Raw genomic sequence first — 24,652 nt, 5'->3', positions numbered from 1 at the left:
TGTGAACACTTTACATTTCACACACTGAACTTTTAGAGTGCTGTTGTGACTGTATTCATCCAGGCACATGGGAAAGGTTCTATCATGCTCCTCAGATGAATCTTGTAATTGATAGACAAACTTTGGGGAGTTAGGAGGTGAGATATTTGCCACAGGATTCTTTACTTCTGATCTGCTCTTGTACCACATTGTGTGGGTGTGGATACTCCAGTTCAGTTTCAGGCCAAGGTAATCCCCAGGACAATTTCAGTAATAGTAACACTATTGAATGTTTTGTCATTGCCTGGTACTTGTGTGGGATTGTTGTGTTCAAGAATAGGATTGATGAGGATTGTGGCCATGCAATAAATTTAGACAGACCTGTTTTGGTTGAGGTCTCTGTGAAAAATACTGCATAGACATTCAAAACTTGAAAAATCAAGATTAACAATCAAAAATGGATAAAACTAGCACAAAGATGCCAAGGCAGCTGAGAGCAAAGATTGAAGAAGCTTCTATACAACCAGGAGCATCAGGTGAAAGTTCAAAAGGGAGTAGTGCAAAAAATGGAGATGGAACCAGCAGAACCAACTAAAACTGGGGAATCAGGTCAAGAGCTGAGCATCATCTCAGAAAAACTGGAGAATTTGAGTAACTGATTCATAAGTGTTGAAACAGTGATGAGAGATATGACAGAGAAATATAAGATTGTTGAAGACCTGATGGAAAAAAAACAAGTTGAGCAGAAAGTGAATTGACAAAAACCCATGAAAAACTTGAGGCTTTGGAAAAAAGTGCTAAAGAATGGGAGTTAGATAAACAAGGACTGCTTGACAAAATTGAGTTGATGAAATAATGTCCAAATTATTGGAGAAATTAAAGGAAGAGACCTGGTGATTTTTTTTTTCAAAAATGGATGCTATAAGAGTTTGGAGAAGATAAATTTGGAGAAAAACTGCATATCAAGAGAACTCACCAAACACTCGGACCCAGAAGAGCTGGCGATCAGAGACCAAGGCCAGTTATGGTGAGAGTTTTAAGCTACTGAGATTGGGAGATCATTCTGGGAGCAGCATATGATATCTCTAAGCAGAATAATGTTATGTCCAAGGTTGATCATGAAAAGATACCATTTTTTTTTAAAGATTAAATCTTGATTAAACAAGAAGAATTTGAAGATGCGAAAAGACAACTGCATGCTTAAAAACTTGAAATAATCAATGATACATCCTGCAATCTTGAGGGTCATAGTAGCAGAAAGGAACCAACGATTTCTTTCAAGACCAAGAACAAGGAGGAAGATTTTCTGCAAAGTTTATAAAGAAAAAAAGGTCAAGGTTGTGGAGGGAGAAGATTATGAAATGGAACTAAGTGAAAGAAGTAAAAGTTATATACTTAAAAAAAATTTTTTTACAAAACCATCTTTTTGTTTAAAAAAAAGTATATAGAAATGTTCATGGAGAGTTCAGTACAAGGAAGGAAGTCTGGGAAAAGTGGTAGCAGGATTCAAGCTCCTGTCAAAGGGGGAGAGTGGCACCTGGAAAGGAGTAGCAAAAAAAAAATTGTGCCAAAGGGAGGGGTTCTTCCTCAAGAGATTCCATGGGCTTTCAGAGCTCTACATATACGTCACTATCGGGGCGGGAACTTTGTCTGTTTTTTCTTAAAGGGGAAGGATCATTTTATTATTTAAAGAGTCAAAGAGATTTTATTGTTAAACTGTTTTAAAGAAGAATATGGATAGAACATTAAAAAGTATCAGTTTTAATGTTTATGGAATAAACGGGAAGATGAAGAGAAACAAAATGGAACTTGCAAAATTAAAAAGTGGATGAGTGGGGCAAGTAATATCATCTTCATTTGCATCTAAAGCAAGAGGTGTAGTGATTTTAATTAATAAAAATATGCCAATAATAATAGAAGAGACTTTAGCAGATCAAGATGGAAGATTTATAATGGCACACTGTAAAATTTATGCAGAATCATGAACATTTATGCCCCAAATTATGATTGTCTTTATGAAAGATATCTTTTTAAAAACCACAGGGGGAAGTTAAAATATATTGACTGCAGGAGATATCAATTTTTGTTTAGATCCAATATTAGACAAATCAGTGAGAACAGTAATAAGGGGGAAAGCTGCAAAAACAATATTGTCATTTATGAAGGATTTAAATTTAATTGATATATGGAGGCAGCTCAACCCCTTAGAAAGAAACTACTCATTCTATTCAAGGGTACATGATTCACATACAAGGGTTGCCTTATTTTTAATGTCTGACCAGCTTTCAAGTAGAGTGGTTAAAATGGAGTACTCGGCAAGACGTTTATCAGACCACTTGCTGTTAATGATAGTGATTACAAGAATGGAAATGCAAGAAAGTATGTATAGATGGTGCCTTAATGCTACGTTATTAAAGAGCAAGGATTTTTGTGAATTTATTAAAAGACAGAAATATTTTGATAAAACAATTTTCCTTTCATTGACATCAGTTTTCTAATATGGGGTACACTTAAAGCTTATCTGAAGGGACAAATTATTTCTTATACTAAAAATCTTCAGAGAATATGCAAGAGACATAGAATGTCTAGAGAAGGATATAACAAAATTGGAAAAGGACTATCAGATATCAGGAACACAAGAAAAAGAAAGAATATTGCCATACAAAAAGTTACAATATAACACACTATAAATTCATAGATGCATCCTTAGATGCATAAAAGGCATTTGACTGACAGGAATAGTCTTTCTTACATAAAATGTTGGAAAAAAATTGGTATAGGTAGAAAATTTATAAATTGGATAAAAACTCTATCATAAGCCACAAGCTAAAATTATAACAAATAATCAAATGCCATCTATTTTTCCCTTGAATAGATCAAGTGGACAGGGTACCCTCTATCTCCAGCATTATTCATACTAGTTATTGACCCTCTGGTAGAAATTATAAGAGATCTGGATGTTAAGGGCTTCAAAGTTGGACAGAAAAAACATAAAATTAGTTTATTTGCTGAAGACTTGCTATTATTTATATCTGACTCAGCTGAATCACTGATAAGATTACAAACATTAGAAAAATATGGAAGAATATCAGGATATAAAATAAATATGGACAAAAAAATTTTCCATTGCAAAACTTCGATTATAAAAGATACCAAAGTGGTAGTAGATTTAATTAGAAGAAAGATGGAATTAAATATTTAGGAATAATGACAGATAATAATTTACAGAATTTATACAAGCTCAAATATATACCTCTATTAGACAAAATAGAAAAATATTTACAGAAACTGAAAGATCTACCAATTGCATTAATCGCTTTCAATCGTTACCAATGACACTAGCTAAAATTTTCTTTAAATTATTACTTAATTCTTTAAGACAATTCCTATGGAATAACAAAGTACTGGAAAAATTAACACGTTATCACCAAGCAGTGGGCTTTATTTACACAGCGGAGAATTCACAAAAGGGAACGTACACACGAACACACAACTCGGAATAATACACAAATAGCTATACATCCGGTACAAGTAAATTCATGTTAAACATTCTGAACCCTCGATTGGGAATGCAAGGGTAAAACACACAATCATCATTCATCCACAGGCACAGCACACTAATGAACAGTAAATTAACTTGGGTGGCACAAACTCGTGGGCCGAAATGGTCTGTTACCATGTTGTATATCTAAATAAATAAATGAAAACATCACAACTAATAAGTACTGTATGTCAAATGAATCAGGTTTCCAGCATTGACCACAGCATGGGATCCATGATGGGCCAATTGCAGTCAGCCCTCAGGGAGTGTGAACACATGTGGGGGGATTGCAACATGATGAAGTGAGGTTAGACTGCAAATCCCTACTCTCCTCAAAAAAGTTGAAAAAACTATTTTAAAAAGGTTGAAGAAGATAAAAAAAATGAGAAGGAACAAGTGTCGTAAGACTTGGAAAGTAATTTAAAATGGCGCCAAAGAAAGAAAAAAAAGCTGTAACTACACAAATAGCTGAACAAAAAAAACAAGATAAGGAAGTTAGGCCTACCTTGAAGAAGGATTCTGTAGCTCTCCAGAAGGTAATGTCCCTTGGAGACAAGCCAGAAGCTGGTGTGATTAAATATGTGATAGATGTATTTGGGAGATAAATTGGTAAAATTAGAGTAGGTTACATACATACACACACTTTAAAACAGATCTTATTTGAAATACTGAATAATTCATATTTTTGTCATGATGTCATTAAAGCAACAAGCAGGAGACACTCTTGCTGTTGAAAGCTTTTGGCAAGGGTTTTAACAGAGTGCACAGAAAGGTCACTCTTGGATTTTTGTTTACCTAAAGACAACACCTTGAACAAGAAAACTAACCCCTATTTGCTGGAGAAGGTCAGGGGCTTTGCAAATAAGAGAGTCATATGGGTTTATGGCAGTTGGGGGGGGGGGGGGGCAGAGAGAGAGAGACAGAGACAGAGAGAGACAGAGAGAGAGAGACAGAGAGAGAGAGAGAGAAAGAGAGAGACTATTTAACTTTCTGCTAATGTAACCCTATCTGCCTTATGCATGAATGAAGTGGTTTGTGTAATATTGCACTTTATTACAGGACAATCAATTGAATTTTGATCTTGGCATGTTTAGCAGAATGTTCTTAAAGTGACAGTGACCCAGGTTCATATCTGTCCCCGTGTAAGGAGTGTTTTTATCTCACCCTTCACAAAATGGGAAGGTGAATGGGGGTATTTGTGTGGTTCTGTTCTGAATGTTTAAAGTTCCTGTCTCTGGATGTACAGTTCAGGAGTGAAATGTCCTGATGTCAATTCTTCTTTGTTCACACGTAGTAATAACTCAACCAATTTCTGTAGCGATGCAAATGCTGGAGAGGCTCAGCAGGTCAAGCAGTGAACTTTATATAGTACAGATACTTGCCCTGATAAAGGGCTCAAGCCTGAAATGCTGGTTGTGTGTTTATCTGAATACTGTCTGGAGCAAACAAACCAGGGTCTCCAATCAGAATTGGGTGGGGAGTTTTGTGCATTACAGTCCTATCGATGCAACATTTAAAAATCTTTAGGTTCATCTGTGTCTTAAATCTTTAAAGTTATACCTGCAGGACAATAACAGGCCCTTCACCCCCCAATTAACCTCCAGTCTCCAGAGAACAATACAGCAAAGAAGCAGGTCCTTTGGCCCTTCGAGTCTGTGCTGAACTATTATTTGGCCCATTCCCACTGACCTGCAACCAGTCCATAGCCCACCATACCCTTCCCATCCACATACCCATCCAAATTCTTCAATATTAAAATTGACTCCTCATTCACCATCACCCAGCAGCTCATTCCACATTCCCTCTACTCTCTAAACAAATTTCTTCCAATTTTCCCTCTCAACTTTTCCAATTTCACTCTTATCCCAAATCTGCTGGTTTGTCTTTGAGTGGATAACGCTGGCCTACCTTTACTGTTGTGAGAGATAATAGAATATAGGAAGTAAAGCTAGTTTGAATGAAATAAGGAATACTAGACTGGACTAGAGGAAGTTAAGTAAGTGCTGAGTAGGGATGAATTCCGATAAGAGTGTGAGGAAGGGTTATGCAAGGATAATAGAATAAGGGTCTTATAGTGATAGAAAGAATTAGCAAGTTCTGATATAGAATTAGTAAATCCTGGGGGTTGAGATGTGTGAATAAGGACAAAGGCAGATTCATGAATAAGGATAATGACATGATGGGACCCAGACAGGATACCCCATGGTCTTTCAAGTTTACAGAAACTGCACTTAGGCAGACAGAATTACCAAATGCCAAACCAATCCAGGAGGTAGAAGAATGTTAGGGGGGGGGGGGGGTGGAGGGTACCTCTGCACTGAAATGAACTGTATAAAAGTTGGGTGAGCCCCAGTATGTGTGTGCATTCCCAGGGTAAGGGGAAGCACCCAACTTTGCATTGTTGTACAATAAATGCTCTTTGTTCTCAATTTTTGTATGAGCGAAATCTGTGAAGGTACTTCTGTTTCTCACAAATGGGGGCTCGTCCGGGAAGGAAGTTATCATCTGGAGAACCCTGAAGGGACAAGTTTCATCAGCGAGACATTGAGGTGACTAATGGAGGTACCTCAGCTGTGGAAATCCTGGAATAACAAATCTCTTTCTACAAACCTACAAAGAACTTTCCTGAGCAGTAAACATTTACCTTTTGAGCACCAAAGCCTGCTGAACTTTATACATGTTAAATTTTGTGCACAGTATAAGAATTGCCTGCAACCAGTGAACTTGAGAAGTGAGATTGAATTAGTAGAAGGTTAGGTTGGGTTAGTTAAGTTAATAGAGATAAGTTTGATTCTGTTTTCATGTTTAAAGATAATTAAAAACAACTTTTGTTTAAGTAACTATGTGTCTTGGTGGATTTCTATTGCTGCTGGGTTTTGGGGTCCTTTGGGCTTGTAACACTGGGGAGACCTTGGACATTGCTGTGCAAGATCTCCCCCGACAATGGCCGCCTGTTACAGGTGAAGAAGTGACTCTGTGCATGTGCGATTAATGAGGAGGAAAGTTTTAACCTGTAAGTGATCTATATATTTAACAGATCCATAAATGGCTAAGAATATACAGACATAATGCAACAGGAGACCACTGCATTTTGAGTGAGTTAGTTGGGAGTATGGAACTAACTGCTGCGGAGTCATGAGTGCTGGTGTGATTTCCACCACAACTCAAATAGATTAGGATTTTAAAGATGCTATACTAATATTGTGAACCTTTTGGTGGAGGGTGGGAGGGTTTATCCTTTTATTGTTTCCCTTTCTTTCTTGTTCACCTAAATTAATCAAGAGCATTATGCAATATGTTGTTAATGTTATGAGAGCGAGAGGGGTGGGAGTGGAAAGGTGGATTGCTGACAAATTTAATAAAGATAATTGATGGTGGGAAAATTGAATTTTATTAGTATTACTATTAATGGGATACAGAATCAAATCGAAGAAAATATTAATATATATATATGAAAAAAGCAAAAATAGATATTGCTTTTTACAAGAAACACATTTGATGGAAAGAGAGCATAAAAAATTGAAAATATACTGGGTTGGAATGGTATTGGCATCTTCCTTTAATTTAAAAGCTAGAGGCACAGCAATATTGATAAATAAAAATTTATCAGTAAAAATATTATATACTTTCTGTCGATATAGCTGGAAGGTATGTAATGGTCAATTGTCAAATTTATTTAGAACAATGGACTTCAATGAATTTATATGCATCTAATGTAGATGATAGAAAACTTATACAAGATATATTTATGCAATTATCAAATGCTAAAGGGAAAATTTTATTAGGAGGAGCGTGGAAAATGGAGAATTTTGTAACAATAGACAGATGGAATACTGAAATGCAAAACTGTATACCATTAGAAAAATATTTTATAGTTTAAGGAATCAGATTGGGAGTTTTTAATAAGATTTGGGAATCATACATGGATTTCGTGAATAAAAGTCCATCCACGTCATCCATCTTACCTACCCCTCTCAGCTAATAATTAATAAAAGATTGTTAGTAAATATTAATTATGATAATAATGATTAAAATATAGATTTAGGTGTTTGCTTTGTTCTTTATTCCTTTCTTCCGGGTAGGGGGAGGGGAGTTGGAGAGAAAATAGAAAAACTTATTTTATCATTTTTTATTATGTTGTTACAAGTTACTATTTTCATTGAGTAAATGTTTGTATTGATGCAAATGATAAATAAAAATTTCCAAAAAAAGGGAGTCTGAACACAGATGGTTACAGGGAAAGATTAAATTGGTTAGCATTGTGCAAAATCATTGCAACAGCACAGGGACAGTCGAAGCTCCTTGAACCCTGCTCGCAGCGCCAAAAGTGTTCAAGTATAGGTTCAAAGGTTTCAAAGAGAAGGAAGGCTGGACAGGTATAAACAAATAATAGTATTAATTTACGTACAGGGAAATTCACAAAGGGGAACACACACACACATACCAACCCAGAATAATACACAAATATGTACACATCAGGTGCAAATAAATTGCTGCTGAGCATTTTGAACTCACGATTGGGAATATAAGGATTAAACATACAATGTCCATCCATCCACAGGAAACCACACTAATGAACAGTAAATTAGCTACAACTAACAAGTACTGAATGTCAAATGAACCTGGTTTACAGCATTAACCACAGCACAGGATCCAGGATGGGCCTATTGCAGTCAGTCCCATGATGCTCGGCCATGGCCAGCAGCTTAGACTTCAGTGCTGTTCTCAAGGCAGCGCCAAAAAAAAGACTAAACAGGCCCCATGCATTGCTCTTTTCAATGCAGGGCATGTTCACGTGACTTGCTTGAACCAATTCACGTCAGACACACCTGTGGGCAGATCTAACAATTGATTGACACCCAGAGGACCAATCACACATGAGCTGCAAGAACCAATCACACATCAGCCTCATGGATAGTCAGATCTAACCCTTGATTGGCAGGTGAGGTCACTTCCGATCTCAGGCTTACTGGAGAGGTCACTTGACCACCTACAATCCACACTACAGAGGAGAATGTTAGACACCTGTCAGTTCTGGCCTGAATATTGCTGCATTTGGTTGCCATCAACTTCATTATCTGAGCTAACACAAATGGTACTGAAATGTGCAATCTGTGAACATTTATTTATGAGGTGTCCATTCCTTTTGCAAAAACAACAAATGCATACACCCTGTATGTGTGTGTATATGGTAATATATGGTAACCTATGACTATGTTCTCCTTTGGAATGGCCACCCTACTTACAACTGAAGGATAGTCATTGGTGAAGCAACTAAAGATAGTTGGGCCTAGGACATGATCAAAAGACTTCCTGCAGAGATGTTCTGTGGGCCAAGGTAATTGACCTCCAACTACCATGACCATCTTCCTTTGTGCAAGGTATCATTCCAACCAATAGAGAGTTTTACTCCCAATTCCTCTTGACTCCAGTTTTGGCAGAGCTGCCTGAGACCAAACACAATCAAATGGTGCCTTGATGTCAATGTCTGTTACTCTCACTTCATCTCAGGATTTCAACTCAGGAAGATCCCAAACTGAGTTTCCATGAATAATGTCTTTCATAGGCGAAGCACGTGCTGCTTGATAGCACCAATGCTCATAGCAGCTTATATCTGACATCAATTTACTGATGATCAGGAGGAGACTGATGGGGCAGTAACTGGCCAGCTTTGATTTGTCTTGCTTCTTGTGAACAGGGCATACCAGGGCAATTTTCCACATTGCTGGGTAGATGCCAGAGATATAGCTGCACTGGAACAGTTTAGCCAAGGGAGCAGAAAATTCTGGAGCTCAAGTATTCAGGACTATTGCTGGAATGAGGCCAGGGCCCAGTAGCAGATATCTTTAGTCAATTCCTGATATTACCTGGAGTAAACTGAATTAGAGATTGACTAACATCTATTGTTCTGGGGACAACTAAAGAAGGCTGAAGATTCTTGCAAGAGCTTCAGCTTTTGCTCTAATGGGCTGGGCTTCCCCTTCTTTGAGAATGGGGATATTCTCCTCCAGTGAGTTGTTTGCTTGTCCACCATTGTTTGCTGCTGGATGTGGCAGCCCAAGAGCTTAGATCTAATTCGTTGGATGTGTAATTGCATAGTTCTAACTATTGCATGTTGCTTATTTTGCTTGGGATGCAAGTAATCCTGTCCTGCATCTTCAGCAGATTGAATCCTCCTGATTTGGAATGCCTGGTTCTACTACTGGTATGTCCTGGTGCATTCTTTGCTGAATCAGTGTTGATCCACTGGTTGATTTTTTTTTATTATTCTTTAAATGTTAGCTTTTGCCTGTCTATCTCATGCCTTGTGTTGAATCTTTCCAATTGATCAGAGCCACCTCACTTCTCAAGCCTTGATCCTTTCTTTTGTTTATATTCTGTTCCCTTATTTCACATTGAACTATTATACTTTCTTTCTTGTCATGTATTCTTCAATTTAACTCTTATCATGGGGGCTATACAAGAGGCAAAATTGTGGAAGATTAACAGCTCCAATCCTCTAATAACTTCCTGCTCAACCTTAACTAAAGACTTAAGATACACAATAAAAACAGACATTTATCACAAGCTTCCACAAGTCTTCTCATCATTAAGTAATTTGATGCAATACTTAAGTTCACCATTCCCACTGTGATAAACAAATATGACATGACCATGGGGTATACTGGTATGGGATGGCCATCTCAAGAAAGCTGAGAAGGAAACAGCGTTGTTGATTCAGTTCCAATAAACTCTTCAAGAGATGTATCAAAACATCAAGTCACAAAGGACTGATGGAATCAGGATAAGGAGATCAATAGACAAAATGTTGAGATATGAAATGTACCAGCTGGCTAAAATTAGCCATAAATGTAGAGCAAGATTTAAGCATTAAAAACATAAGACATTTTAGAGTGAAGATATTTGGCACCATTTAACAAGGCATTGAAGCTAAACATCTTGGAGTTCATGTGTTTTCTAGCATTGAAACACAGAAAGGGAAACAAAAATGATTGGGCCCCATGTCTCAGACTTATGCATGGATCATGGGAAGCTCTAGGTTAGTTACTTTTCCATCTGGGTACACCAAACATGGTCATGGGCAAGTTTGATTGTCACTCTATCTAAAAAATCCAAAATTTGATGCATTTTATGTTGGGGATGGCTTGCCAACAGATCTCCCTTGCATGTCAGCTTGTGCTGAATAAAGGCCTGTTTTATTTATGGCTCTAGACCAAGTGAACCACTGTGGTAACAACCTATTTCAATAGTGTTGTCAGTATCAACATTATCAATCAATGCCAATAATTGCAGTTTTATTAAACATCCATTTGATTCAATTAATTAGCTGTGTGTTGCCAAGACCAAATGTTGTTGACACAACTGTGCTTATAATTTGAGACACAAGCATTGGAGATGCTGGAATCTGGAGTTTGCCTCTCCCTTGTTCATCATTCCCCGACTGACCTTTGTCTCACTCCTGTTCCCACCCATTTGTCCTTTTGTTGCCTGTCTCCTATCAGTCTTGGTGAAAGGTTTTAACCCAAAATGTCAACAATTACTTTTTAACCTCTACAAATGCTCTTTGACCTACTGAATTCTTCTAATGGATTATTTGGAGCTTGTAAATTCCTTTGCTGCAGTTGCTATAGGATCAAAGAGGTTTTTGTGGACTAGACATTGTTTGAAGGCTAGAGTTTTATTACATTATTCATTGTTGCTTGTAATTCCCTATTAATCTATAACTATGCTATTCTCTCTCTTGTCCCTCTCCTTCTCTCTCTCTCTCTCTCTCTCTCTCTCTCTCTCTGCCCCTTGCAAGATTTACAATGATGGTTTACATCAGATACAGATTTAAATCAATTGGCAACAGAACTAGAAAAGAGGTAAAAAGAAATCCTTTTAGATTGCCTGTTGTTAAGTTCTGATTTTTGCATCCTGAGCAGAAGAGCAAATTCAAATGTAATTTTCAACAAGCCAATGAGATATGTGTTTTTTAAAAGAAAAAAATTTCTAGGCATGAGCAACTGGATCAGACTTAACTTAGAATCCCCTAACGAAACTAGCACAAAGACAATTTTGTTCATTACTAATGTCATACACAATGGAAATTTCCTGAGGGAGGGTAAAGAGCTAAAACTGATGACTCTTGCACACAACTTTTCCTCCATCTCAGCCCAGAAGAATGAACAGAGTAAGAATTGCTAGAGGAGTTCAACAGTTCTGGCAGCATCCCTGGATGCTGTCCGACCTTCTAATTTCCTTCAGTAATTCTTTGTCTGAACAATAATAGTCATAAAAAATAAATCATAACATTGAACAAACAGAAACTTTAGAAGAAGAATCAAATGCATTTGATTTTTTTTCTTAATTTAACCACAGTAAGTTAAATGGATATAATTTAACTTCCTTTCTTCCCGGAACAAAAACTCCATTCAAATGATTGGGTCCTTATAACCTGTTTGGGTCTAAACTGACATAGGTTAAGTGGAAATATTTCTCATCATTGCCACATATCTTATCTTGATTTTTTAAAATTATTTTTCCATGTTTATTAATATCTATTCAATGTTTATACGGTATATATTTTATGTGTTTTTATTACTTCCTTTTTCCCAGAAGTTTGCTGAAACTTTTAAAAATTGAATTTGGCATATTTTATAAAGATAACAAAAAAAGCACAGAATGTGGAAAATCACCAAGAAGTATATCTACTGATGTCCAGAAATGTGGACAAAAAAAAAAATCCCACACCATGAGGTTAACTCTACTTGTTCTATCTCACTGATCTATCCAGTGATTCATGAGTAAGTCTCCAAATACCATCTGTTGTAGACCACTGTTATGCCATGTTTGGCTGGATGGACATGCCTCCTGAGACCGATGATACCCATAGCACCTTGCATGCTCCCCCTTTCACTTTGCTTCTATAAGTCAAGAGGTAGACTGTTATTCCAGTCTTTAGTTAATAAAAGCCTGAGTGTTTCACAACTCCAGTTTTTTGTGATTATAGATGGTACATCACCATCCATAAAATAACATCAATTTTTTAAAATCTTTGTCTCTTCCTGCTCAGCCACTTCATAGCAAGAGTGGACAGGATAAATTTTCAATATGGAGCAAAGAAGGAGATCACCTGATACGATTCTGGTGATTCATTCAGAGTTTTGCTTTTTTCCCCAGATCCTTTGTTTTTTTTAATCAGATTTGGTATTTTGCCTGCTGTTTCTCTTAGTCACAAAAAGCAAGACAAATCTAATCTGGTTAATGAACTTCCAATCTGGCTAATCTAAATCAACAAATGAAAGCCGTTGTCAACTATCCTATCAGGTGGCATCTACTGATAAATAATTTCACCATTGCCCAGTTTAGGTCTTGTCAGCTACAGACCTCTTGACAGCTTTGGTCAGGATATGGTCTAAAGAGCTGAATTCCAATGTGCATATGATTGCCCTTGACATCAAGGCAGAATTTGACCAAGAGTAGCATTAAGATACCCTGGTAAAACTGAAATCAATAGGTAATGTTAGAAACAGAATTACCTTTAAAGAAATTGCTCGAGACAAAAATTGAGAACAAAGAACATTTATTATACAACAATGCAAAGTTGGGTGCTTCCCTTTACCCTGGGAATACACACATACACTGGGGCTCACCCAACTTTTATACAGTTTATCTCAGTATAGGAATAACCACCCCCCCTTACATTCTTCTGCCTCCTGCTGGAGAGGTTTGGCATTAGGCAATCCTGCCTGCCTACGTGCTGTTTCTGTGCACTTGGAGGACCAGGGGGTATCCTGTCGGTGTCTTCTCATGTCATTATCCTCATTGTCCTTATTCACAACCTTGCCCTTGTCCCCATTCACACCTCTCAGAGCTACAGTCTCTTCATATGCAGAGTTCGCTAATCCTGTCTAGGGTTTACTAGTTTAATATACATAACTTGATAAATCTGTGTAAGGCTTACTAATTATATATGTAGAACTGGCTAATACTGTCTAAGGTTTTCTAATTATTTATGCAAGCCTTGCTAATTCTATCTGGGGCTTGGAGACCCTTATCTCGTTCAGACTAACTCTACTTCTATCATCAATTGTCTGTCCTTATCTCCTTTCAGTTAGTGAACTTGCTGATTCTCTAGGAGATTCTTATCTTACTCAGACAGTGTCAGCTTCCTGCCTTCTAATATCCATGTCTCATGTTGTTTGTACTGGCTTCATTCATTTACTTATGTATCAATTTTATTTTCTTCATTTCTTCATGTTCATATTGCAATATCAGTTTTTCTCATCTCTCACAGTAACAATGGGAAACACCCCAATGGCTGGAGACATAAAGGTTGTTGTCTCAGGCCAAATATCTACATTGCTTCATCATTGACCTACCTTCCTTCATAAGGTCAGAAGTGCAGATGTTCACCAGTGGTTCCGTGGCATTGCACTCCATTCTTATCTCCTTAGCAAATGAAACAGTCCATGTCTGCAGGCAGCAGGACCTAAACTCCATTCAGGCATAGACTGACAGATGACAAGTAAAATCTGCGACACATAAGTTCCAGTAGAGTCTACCTCCAACAAGAGATTATCTAACTATTCACCTTCAATATTTAATGGTATTACCAACAGTGAGCCCTCCATCATTAATATTATAGATGTCACTATTGAACAGAAACTCAACTAGACCAGCCATATTAATGCTACGGCTATAAGAGATATTGGATAGATAAGAAAAGTCCAGACTAATGAATGACTACAGCCAAACAATTAATTTTTTCACACTCCTGGACGCGTACCTCCTCCCTCGAATTTGGACATGGTAAATGAAATTGCACAGTACCGGATCTATTCGACCATCGACCTGAAAGCTGCATACTATCAGTTAACTATCCCTTCTGAGGACCGCCCCTACATAGCATTTGAGGCAGACAGATGGCTCTATTGGTTCCAGAAGGTCACTTTTGGTATCACCAATGGGTCTTGGTCTTCCAGAGACAGATGGACAAAATGGTTGACCAGTACAGGTTGAAGGCAACTTTCCCTTATCTTGACAACGTCACCATTGGTGGACACTCTCTGGAAGACCATGACCATCTGTTCTCAGTTCTTCAATCACAATCCATTGCAGGAAAGAAACTTGTAACCCTGGTGCTCAGGGAGTCATGGAGTTATGTTTGCCTCAATCTAAACGGAAATAGGACAGTACCAATTCACAGCTGCATATTGGATGGCAAGAATTGATGACACTGAAATTGGGATAATCTAGTAGAGTTGCAATATTTTCCAACAGTATTGAACAAAGGTGGTGAGGAAGGGGTGTTAAGTTAGGATTGAGTTTATTAAGAAACTTGGAAGGTGAAGATGCTTAAGGGTTGGGCTAAAGCTAAAGGATTGAGTATGAGCATGAGGGATAATGTCACTTACACCAGTACAACCAAAATTTTTAATTGCTGCAGCACACAGGTTAGACACACCAACTGCAATAGCATAAATTAAATAAATTACAATAACATGCCAAGACAGAAAAAGAGATAATAAAAATATAAGGATAGATAAATAAATATTCATGTTAGAGTTAGCCCATTGAAAATAAATGTTTCAATTGTGCAGGCTGATCTATCGATGATCTCAGAGTAGTTTATGGTTAAGGTGAGGGTTGCAAAGGGAGGTTCATAAGTCTGATAAATGATGAAAAAGAACTGTTCAGTGTCAGAGGTAAAGAACAGAGAATGAAGAGATGATTTATCAAAGGCCAACCATTGAGATAGGATAAAGGCAAATGCATAAGTTGAATATGCAGTGTGTCTGAAAAAAAATATTTGATCCATCAAATAATGAGTCCTGTGTTTCTTATCATTGGTTTTAGGATTGCATAACTTCCTGTTTTCAAGTCAAGAAATTCCAGCTGGAATTCCAACTGAAATATAAAGACTGAGAAACAGACCACAGCAGCACAACTGTGAAAAATTATTTTTTAAAAAGCTGCACCGTGAAAAGAAAATGAACTCCAAAGTTATTTTCACCATCTTTGCTCTTTTTGTACTATATCTGCCTTCGACACAAGGTAAGAAATAATCAAAGTAACATCTTAAACTTTCAGCTATCATTAAAAAATCCTGCATGATGAGTCAATAATGGGAACAGGGCCAGGTTCTTTTTCTATTGTTCAGCATGGGAATCTGGCAGTAGGATAAAGTATTGCCTCTAGACATGCATGTGCAAGCAAGAGTGTTGTATATCATTTTGTTCTGGCTTTGAGTTTTGCAATAGGAATTAATGCATGATCAACTTCTGAAGATGACTGAGGTGCATTGCAATTTGTTCAGCCGGAGGGGAAAACCTGAACTGAATTAATACTCAATGTCGGGGGCAGAAGCTGATAAGGGAGAATGTTTGTGACCAAGTGGTGGAGGAAGGGCATGGGTGGGAGCTCGGGGTGAGAAAGAACAAGCAGAAATTTCATTCTTTACAAGAGATGAAAGGATAGGGACTTGTCTACTGAGGTATCCTTGCTTTTGCCATTCTGATCTTCTCTTTAGCCTCTCCTTGCGAATCACAAATTTCCTTTCCAATCACCTCGTGATTCTGATCCTCCAATCATCTTGGGGATCCCAAGCTACCCCTCCAACCACCTCAGGGATCCCAATCTTCCTCTCCAATCACCTCAGAATTCTGATCCTCCCTTCCATTACTCTTGGGAACCCCAATCCTTGTTAACTACTTTCTCTCATGAACACTCATAGTAAGTCCCATTACAACCTGCCCTTATTGATGGGACAAAATTATGACAATCCTACATCAGCATGAAAGTTGATCCAATGAGAAGAGAAATAACCAATTCCACCTTTTAATAGTTTCATTTAGTCCTTGAATGATGGACTGGCACCAGCATACAGGAGTGAACATCACTATAATCACAAAATGAAACAATGCGGAAGAAGCTATTTAATTCATTCTATAGGCTTTTTGAGTCTCAATTTTGACTTTCTCCCCATAGTATTGCAGCAAATCTTCATCCTTTTGATATATATTAAATTCCATTTTGTAAATGACTATTGAATTTGCATCTACCAATCATTTAGGAAGAGCTCTCTTGATCATAGTAGGGTCATAACAATGTCACTAAAAATTCTTTTGCCAGAAATCTGTTTTCTCTAATCATTGAACCTGTTGGGTCCCTCCTCATTTAACTTTTTAAAACTGTTAACACTTTTGGAACATCTATATCAAATCTATCTTAATCTTCTCTCCTTCAGAGAAAATAAATCAGTCTCTCCTGGATCTCCACATAATTGTGGACCCAGTAATTCCTTTCATAGATTTTGACATTTCAAAATTTATGGCATTCAGAACTTGGTTAATTCTCCAGCTAAGATGTAACCAGTGTTTTCTCAGGTTTTAGAATGATTTCATTGCTTTCAATCTCACTATTTATAAAATCAAAATCATTCTTAACAGCCTGAACAACATGTCCTTCTACCTCAAAGAGTTATAATATCTCTGTCACTTATAATTTTGTAGAGCTCTGTAGGGTCTCCCATCAGCCTCCTCTGCTCCAAAACAACCCAGCTAATTCACTCCCTTCTAACTTTGATGCTGTATTCCAGGAAATAACCAGGTTAAAAATAGCATGGTGGCTTTTAGCATCCTCCTCCCAGCTGATCCTACAAATATTCTACTCTCTATAAAATTAACTGCCATTTATAAACATAATAGTCTGCAGCTTTATTTTATTTTGCACTAACTATAGTATTGAGAGGTTGATTTGTTTGGATAGCCCATAAGACAAAGTTTTCCATTGTATCTCAGTAGAAGTGATGATAAACATTTCAGTTCAATCAATTCAATTTCATCTCCTCTGCACCCTTTCCAGTGCATTTAAGTCCTCCTGTAGAGCAGAGGGAAATGAAAACAAAGAAGAGCATTTAAAAATCAAGGCATTGGTTACCTGGGAAGTGATTGAAGAATAGGGTAAAGCGGTAATGGTAAGCAAGAAATGCTTCAATTTAGGATGAGAGAGGCAAAACTTTGGATGACCTGAAGCTCATGCAATGTGAAAGGTGAGTCTAGAAATGCCTCAAGCATTAAACTGTCAGGCAGATGGCCTTTCTATTGGGAACCATTGGCTGTCAGCCAACTTGCCTCAGTCACCCAGGAAGTTGGGCAGACATGACCTCCAAACCTGCAGTTGGATTTGCTGTCACCCAAGGGATGGAGAATTGAGGATGGGTTGGAGTTCCTTTAGTGTTTGCAGTCATGTTTATCTCAATCATTTGCATTGATTTCAATGGTTCTTAAATGCTTTATAATTAGATACATTTAAAAACATCATAAAAATAACAGCCAAATGATGTCAGAATATTCTAGGGCAGACACCTCTCGAGGGAAGAAGGTCAGCTCATTCAGTCCTTCACACTGTGAAAGTGGCAGGTGCACAGTGAGTCTGGACATTAACTGCCATTGGACATTGGAGGACTTTGGGGGATGCCCACACAATTCTGTATTGCATATCCCTTCCACCGTGCAGATATTTTCTTTCTGCTGAATATCAAGTTGAATTTATTTGAAACTAGACTTACAATATATCAATTACTAGATAGCATAGTTTTACCACACAGCATAAACTCAACATACTGAGTTTCCATGGGTGACCCTGCCTGTTAGTAAGGGCCTCTAAATGTATATGGAAAGGAAGAGAATGCCAAACTTAAGTATGAGGCCTCTGGCCACTGAGATGGGAAATGAACAACAATAAGTGAGGACATGCCAGATAAGTTAAATTGATACTTTGCATCAATGTGCATAGGCAAAGATGTAGCCAATATCCCAAAGATATTAGATGGGCTTATTTCAAAGAGATTAGAAAAATTTGCAACATTCCCTATCACAAGGGACAAAGTATTATAAGAAAGGCAGATGAACTTAGAGCTTGGATTGGCATGTGGAATTATGACATTGTAGCCATTAGTGAAACTTGATTAGAGGAGGGGCAGGACTGGCAACTCAATCTTCCAGGCTTCTGTTGTTTTAGATGTGATAGAATGGAGGGGATGAGAAGGGGAGGAGTGGCATTGCTCGTCAGGGAAAATATCACAGCTGTGCTTAGGCAGGACAGATCAGAGGGCTCATCTACTGAGGCGATATGGGTGGAACTGAGGAACGGGAAAAGTATGACCACACTCATGGGGTTGTATTATAGACCATCCAATAGTCAGCGAGAATTGGAGGAGCAAATCTGTAGAGAGATAGAAGACAGCTGCAGAAAACATAAGGGTGTGATCATTGGAAATTTTAACTTTCCACATATTGACTGGGACTCTCATACTTTAAAAGAGCTGGATGGCTTGGAGATTGTTAAATGTGTTCAGGGAAGTTTTCTAAATCAATATAAAGAGGTGCTAACTAGAGAGAGTGTAATACTAGATCTCTTATGAGGAAATGAGACAGGACAGGTGACAAAAGTATTTGTCAGGGAACATTTTGGGTCCAGTGATCATAATGCAATTACTGTAGTTTCAAGTTAATTATGGAGAAGGATAGGCCTGGGCCTCAGGTTGAGATTCTAAATTGGAGAAAGGCCAATTTTGAGGAAAAAAGGTTTTTTAAAAAAAGTAAAGGTTCTATTATTGTCACATAATATTACATTTAGAATGTAACATATGAGAAATTATCTCAAATGCATGGATTGAGATAAATTGTTTTCGGGCAAGGATACGCGAGGTAAATGGAGGATCTTCAAAGGTGAAATTTTGAGAGTACAGAGTTTGTACGTTCCTGTAAGGATCAAAGGCAAACTTAGAAGGCATAGGAAACCTTGTTTTTTGAAGGAAATTTGGAAGAGAGGAGTATACCAGGTATAGGCAACATGGAGCAAATGAGGTACTTGAGAAGTATAAAAAATGCAAGAAAAACCTCAAGAATGAAATCAGGAAGCTAAAAGAAGACATGAGGTTGATATGGCAGACAATATGAAGGAAAATCCAAAGGGCTTCTAAGTGCATATTAAGAGCAAAATGATAGTAAAGGACAAAATTAGTCCCCTTGCATATCAGCATGGTTGGCTTTGTATGAAGCCAAAAGAGATGGGAGAGGTCTTAAATATTTTTATTTTAAATCAATATTCACTCAGGAAATGGACACAGAGTTGTGGGAAGTAAGGAAAACAAGCAGTGAGTTCATGGAACCTATACAGATTAAAGAGGAGGAGGTATTTTCTATCTTAAAGCAAATAAGGATGGATACATACCCAGAGCCTGACAATGTATTCTCTCAGACCTTGAAGGAGGCTAGTGTAAAAATTACTGGGGCTCTGGCAGAAATATTTAAAATGTCCTTAGCCATGGGTGTGGTACCGAAGGATTGGAGGGCATCTCACATTGTTCCGTTGTTTAAAAATGGCTCCAAAAGAAACACTGGAAATGATAGACCAGTGAACTTGAGTCAGTAGTAAGTAAATTATTGGAAGGTGTTCTAAGAAGTCCAATATACAAGTATTTGGATAGCCATGGACTGATTAGGGATAGTCAACATGGCTTTGTGCGTGGTAGGTCATGTTTAATCATTCTTAAAGTTTTTTGAGGGGGTTACCAGGAAAATTGACAAAGGAAAGGCTGTGGATGTTGTCTACATGGACTTTAGTAAGGCCTTTGAAAAGCTCTCACATGGGAGGTTAGTCAGGAAGGTTCAGTCACTGGTAGTGAACTGGATTCAACAATGGCTAGACGGGAGAAGCCAGAGAGTAGTGGTGGATGATTGCTTCTTAGATTGGAGACTTGTGACTAGTGGTGTGCCTCAGGGATCGGTGCTGGAACGATCGTTGTTTATCATCTATATCAATGATCTGGATGATAATGTGGTAAATTGGATCAGCAAGTTTGCAGATGACACTAAGACTGGAGGTGTTGTGGACAGCAAAGAAGGATTTCAAAACTTGCAGAGGAATATGAGCCAGCTGGAAAAATGGGATGAAAATTGGCAGGGAGTTTAATGCAGACAAGTGTGAGGTGTTGTATCTTGGAAGGACAAGCCAAGAAAGGACATACATAGTAAATGATAGGGCACTGAGGAGTGCAATAGGTCAGAGGAATCTGGGAATACAAATACAAAATTCCCTGAAAATGCCATCACAGGTGGATAGGGTTGTTAAGAGAACTTTTTGTATATTGGCCTTCATAAATCAAAGTATTGAGTGTAGGAGTTGGGATGTTATGTTAAAGTTGTATAAGACATTGGCAGATAAAGGGTAATCTATAGATGTAGCATTTTCACATTTCCAGAAGGCATTTGATGAGGTAACTGCATGAGTATTGAGGACTGTTTATCACAAGGAGGAGAGAGAGAGAGAGAGAGAGAGAGAGAGAGAGAGAGAGAGAGAGAGAGAGAGAGAGAGAGAGAGAGGATAAATAGGTCTTTCTGAGACTGAAAGGATATAACTTTGGGAGGTCAAATGTAAAGGGAAAGATTTCAATTAATGTAGGAATCTTATAAGCAGAGATGTGCAGAGACACATGGAGGTCCAGGTTCATAGCAGGTAGGCTGGTAAAGAAAGCATATGGAACGCGTAGCTTCATTGGATAGGGAATTCAGTATAAATGTAGCTATGTTGCAGCTATGTAAAATTTGGGCTAAGGCATACTTGCAATACTGTGTACAATTTTATCTGCCCTATTATAGAAAAGTTATGGAGGCTTTGGAGATTTACCAAGATGCTGCCTGGATTAGAGGGTATGAGATATGGGGAGAGGTTGGATAAACTTGTGTCGTTTTTTTTCTGGAACATCGGAGGTTGAGGGGAAACCTATAAAAGTTTATAAAATTGTGAGAGGCATAGACTATAGACAATCAGAATCCTTTTCTCAGGGTAAAAATGAGGGATTTCTAAAGAACAGTTTGACTGCACCAATCATAATTGGCCCCAGTGACCTGGGTTCGAATTCAGTACTGTCTGTAAGGTAAATAAAGATAAGGGAGGCAAAATTTAAAGGAGATCTGCAGGGCAAAAGTTTTATAGAGATTGGTGAATGTCTGAAACTGTCAGCCAGGGTTAGTGATGGAAGCAGATATGATAGTGGTGTTAAGAGGCTTCTACACAGACACAGAAATTTATAGATACTCAAGGGATATATATCATGTGCAAGCAGCAGTGTTTTAGTTTAATTTAGGAATTTTAAAAATGTTTAATTTGGAATTTTAATGATTTAACATGATAGAACTCTTCCAGCCTATGGAACCCACATGGCTCAACTTCACCCAATTAACCTACCAATCCCATACACTTTGGAGAGTGGGAGGAAATCAAAACATCCAGAGAAAACCCATGAGGAGAATGTACAAACTCCTTACAGGCAATACTGAATTTGAATCCAGCTCACTGGTGCTGTAATAGCGATGTGCTAACATAATGTTTGATGCAGTCAGCCTGTTCCTGTGCTGTACTGCTCTATGTTTTAACGTAGTTAATTACCTGAGAGAACTCATTAGGTCAATATTAAATTAAGAAACAATTCAAGAAAAGAAATGCAAAATTCCAAAATGTTAAATTGAAATACCAGCTACAATAATTCCAATTCTGAAATGTTTTTACAGGCATGTCTATCATTATGCAGACTGACGAGCTTCGTTGCATGTGCATCAACTATGTCTCTAATTTCATCCCTCTGAATAAAATGAAAGATATTGACATTTTTCCAAAAGGACCTCACTGTTCAAATGTTGAAGTGATGTAAGTTAATTCATAAATGACTGTGGAATTTATGAAGTGCTGGCTTTACCTTTATACATGTGTTCTGGATTGATTAGGGTCTATTAAGTCTGGTAATGCAATGAGGAATGGAGAATGAGACAAAGAAATTAAGCTGGATACCCTTGGTGATGTTGACCAGAAAGGTGTTCATGGGAAATGAGTATTGATTAGTGGGTAAGAGCAACAATATAAATCTTCTTAGGACCAACGAGGTAATACCTGAGTGATTCAATATGGCTGATATCGAAGAGAGGTCCACATGGTATTATTAGTATTGTACAATTTGAAATGCAGCCAGCATCCTTCTTCGGTGATAAAAGAGCAAAATATAGTTCGAAGTTCAGATTTATTGTCAGAATACATACACAACAACACATGTAACCCCAAGATTCTTTTTTCCTATAGGCTCGTCAGAATTTCTGCTAATCAATAATGCAAAAAACTTTAAGAGAAAAATATAAATATAAATAAGAAGGAAATGCAAACAAACTGTCCAATTTCAATACATTTTCAATAATAAATAATACACAAAGTAAAAGTGCTTAAATGAGCCTCTAAATGAGTTTGTTATTGAGGAGTCTGCTGGTGGAGGGGTAGTAACTGTACCTGAACCTGGTGATATAAGTCTCTTTCCTGATGGCACCAGCGAGAACAGAGCATGACCTGGTTGGAGTGGATCTTTGATGATTGCTGCTGCTCTCCAAAAGCATCTTTCTCTGTAGATTTTCTCAATGATAGGAAGAGTTTTGCCTGTGGTGGACTGGGCTGAGTTAACTAGCTGGCCTTTTCACTTAGAGCTATTGGTGCCCCCTATGCTAGGCCATGATGCACATTTGTAAAGGTTTGCCAAAGTTTTTGATGTCATACCAATTTTTTGCAAATTCCCGAGGAAGTAGAGGTAATGACATGTTTTCTTCACGATGAAGTTTGTGTGTGGCATCCAGAAAAGGTCCTCTGAAATAGTGATTCCCAGGAATTTAAATTTGCTTGCCCTCTCCACCTCTGATTCCCCGATGATCATTGAATCATAAGCCTCTAGTTTTCCCCTCTTGAAATCCACAACCATCTCCTTGGCTTTGGAGATATTAAGCATGAGGTTGTTGTTAGTACACCATTCAGCCAAATTTTTATTCTCTCTCCTGAATGCTGACTCATTGCCCCACTTTTATTTAACTCATTAGCATGTCAGCAAATTTGTAGATGGTGCTATTGTCACACTGAGCCACAGTCATGGGTGTAAAGCTAGTAGAGCAGTGGGGTAAGAAAGCAGCCCTGTGGTGCTTTGGTACTGATGGAGATTGAGGAGGAACTTTTCTTGCCAAACTTCACTGATTATGGTCTTGAGTTGAGGAAATCCAGGATCCAAGTCTTGGAGTTTACTGATCAGTTTTGAGGGGATGATGGTGTTAAATGCCGAACTGTAGTTGATAAAAAGCATCCTGATGTATGGATCTTTACTGTCCAGGGCTTTGTGTAGAGCTAGTGAGATGGGATCCGCCATATTGGAATGGATCCATGTCACCACTCAGACAGGAGCTGATATACTTCAACACCAACCTCTCAAAACACCTTCACTGTGGACGTGAGTGCCATTGGTCAGTCATCATTTAGGCAGGTTACCTCACTCTTCTTGGGCACTGGTACAATTGAAGCATACCTGCCAGAGGGGGATTTTGAAGATATTATTACTTCATTGGAAAGTTGGTCAGCACAGGTTTTCAGTACTCAAATGGGAATTCTGTCCGAACCAGATCCTTTCCTCGGATTCACTCTCTTTAAGGCAGTCTGCATGTCATCTTCAGAAACTAACAGTAGAGAATCATTAGGGAACATGGGTGTGCTCAGGGAATCTTCCTTGTTCTTGTGCTCAAATCGGGCATAGAAAGCATTGAGTTCATCTGGAAGTGAAGCTTTGCTGTCTCCTAGTGCATCAGATTTGGTTCTGTAGCAGGCTATGTCATTTAGATCTTGCCACAGCTGTGGAATGGCCTTTGCTATTTCCATTTGCATCCAGCATCTCCATTTCTCCCAGGAGATGGCTTTTTGTAGGTTATATCAGCTCCTTGTGTAGTGTTCTGGATCTTTGGACTTAAATACCTGTTATCTGGCTTTCAGCAGGTTCTAGATTTCATTATTCATCCAGGACTTCTTCTTGTGGGAACTCCTGAATGATTTGCTGGGGACTCACTCACCCACAATTTTTTTGATAAAGTCTGTAATGGCACTGGTGTAATCGTTCAGATCCTCAGCTGAGTTCTTGGACACCGCCCAATCCACTGACTCATGGCAGTCCTGTAGCCATTCTTCAGCCTCCTGAAACCACCTTCTGCCTGTCCTAATCTCTAGGGCCACTCTTTTTAATCAGAAATTGTCCTGCCAGATGATCCAACTTACCAAAATGCGGTCTCAGGAAAC

At 38.1% G+C, this 24,652-nt stretch overlaps 1 protein-coding gene across 1 annotated transcript in view; it reads left to right on the top strand.

Annotated features, from left to right (window-relative positions):
• Window positions 1–24,652, top strand: part of LOC138757570 (interleukin-8-like) — a 59,026-nt gene that overhangs the window by 24,027 nt on the left and 10,347 nt on the right. Inside the window, exons 3-4 of the mRNA XM_069925154.1 lie at window positions 15,362–15,559; window positions 22,081–22,216. Coding sequence (XP_069781255.1) covers window positions 15,496–15,559; window positions 22,081–22,216 — 200 coding nt within the window. The 5' untranslated portion in view covers window positions 15,362–15,495. The remainder of the gene's footprint in view (window positions 1–15,361; window positions 15,560–22,080; window positions 22,217–24,652) is intronic.

This window comes from Narcine bancroftii, chromosome 3 (genome assembly GCF_036971445.1).
Source record: "Narcine bancroftii isolate sNarBan1 chromosome 3, sNarBan1.hap1, whole genome shotgun sequence".
NCBI lineage: Eukaryota > Metazoa > Chordata > Chondrichthyes > Torpediniformes > Narcinidae > Narcine > Narcine bancroftii.
Note: the sequence above shows the minus strand (reverse complement) of the source record. Positions and strands in the feature narration are given on the sequence as shown.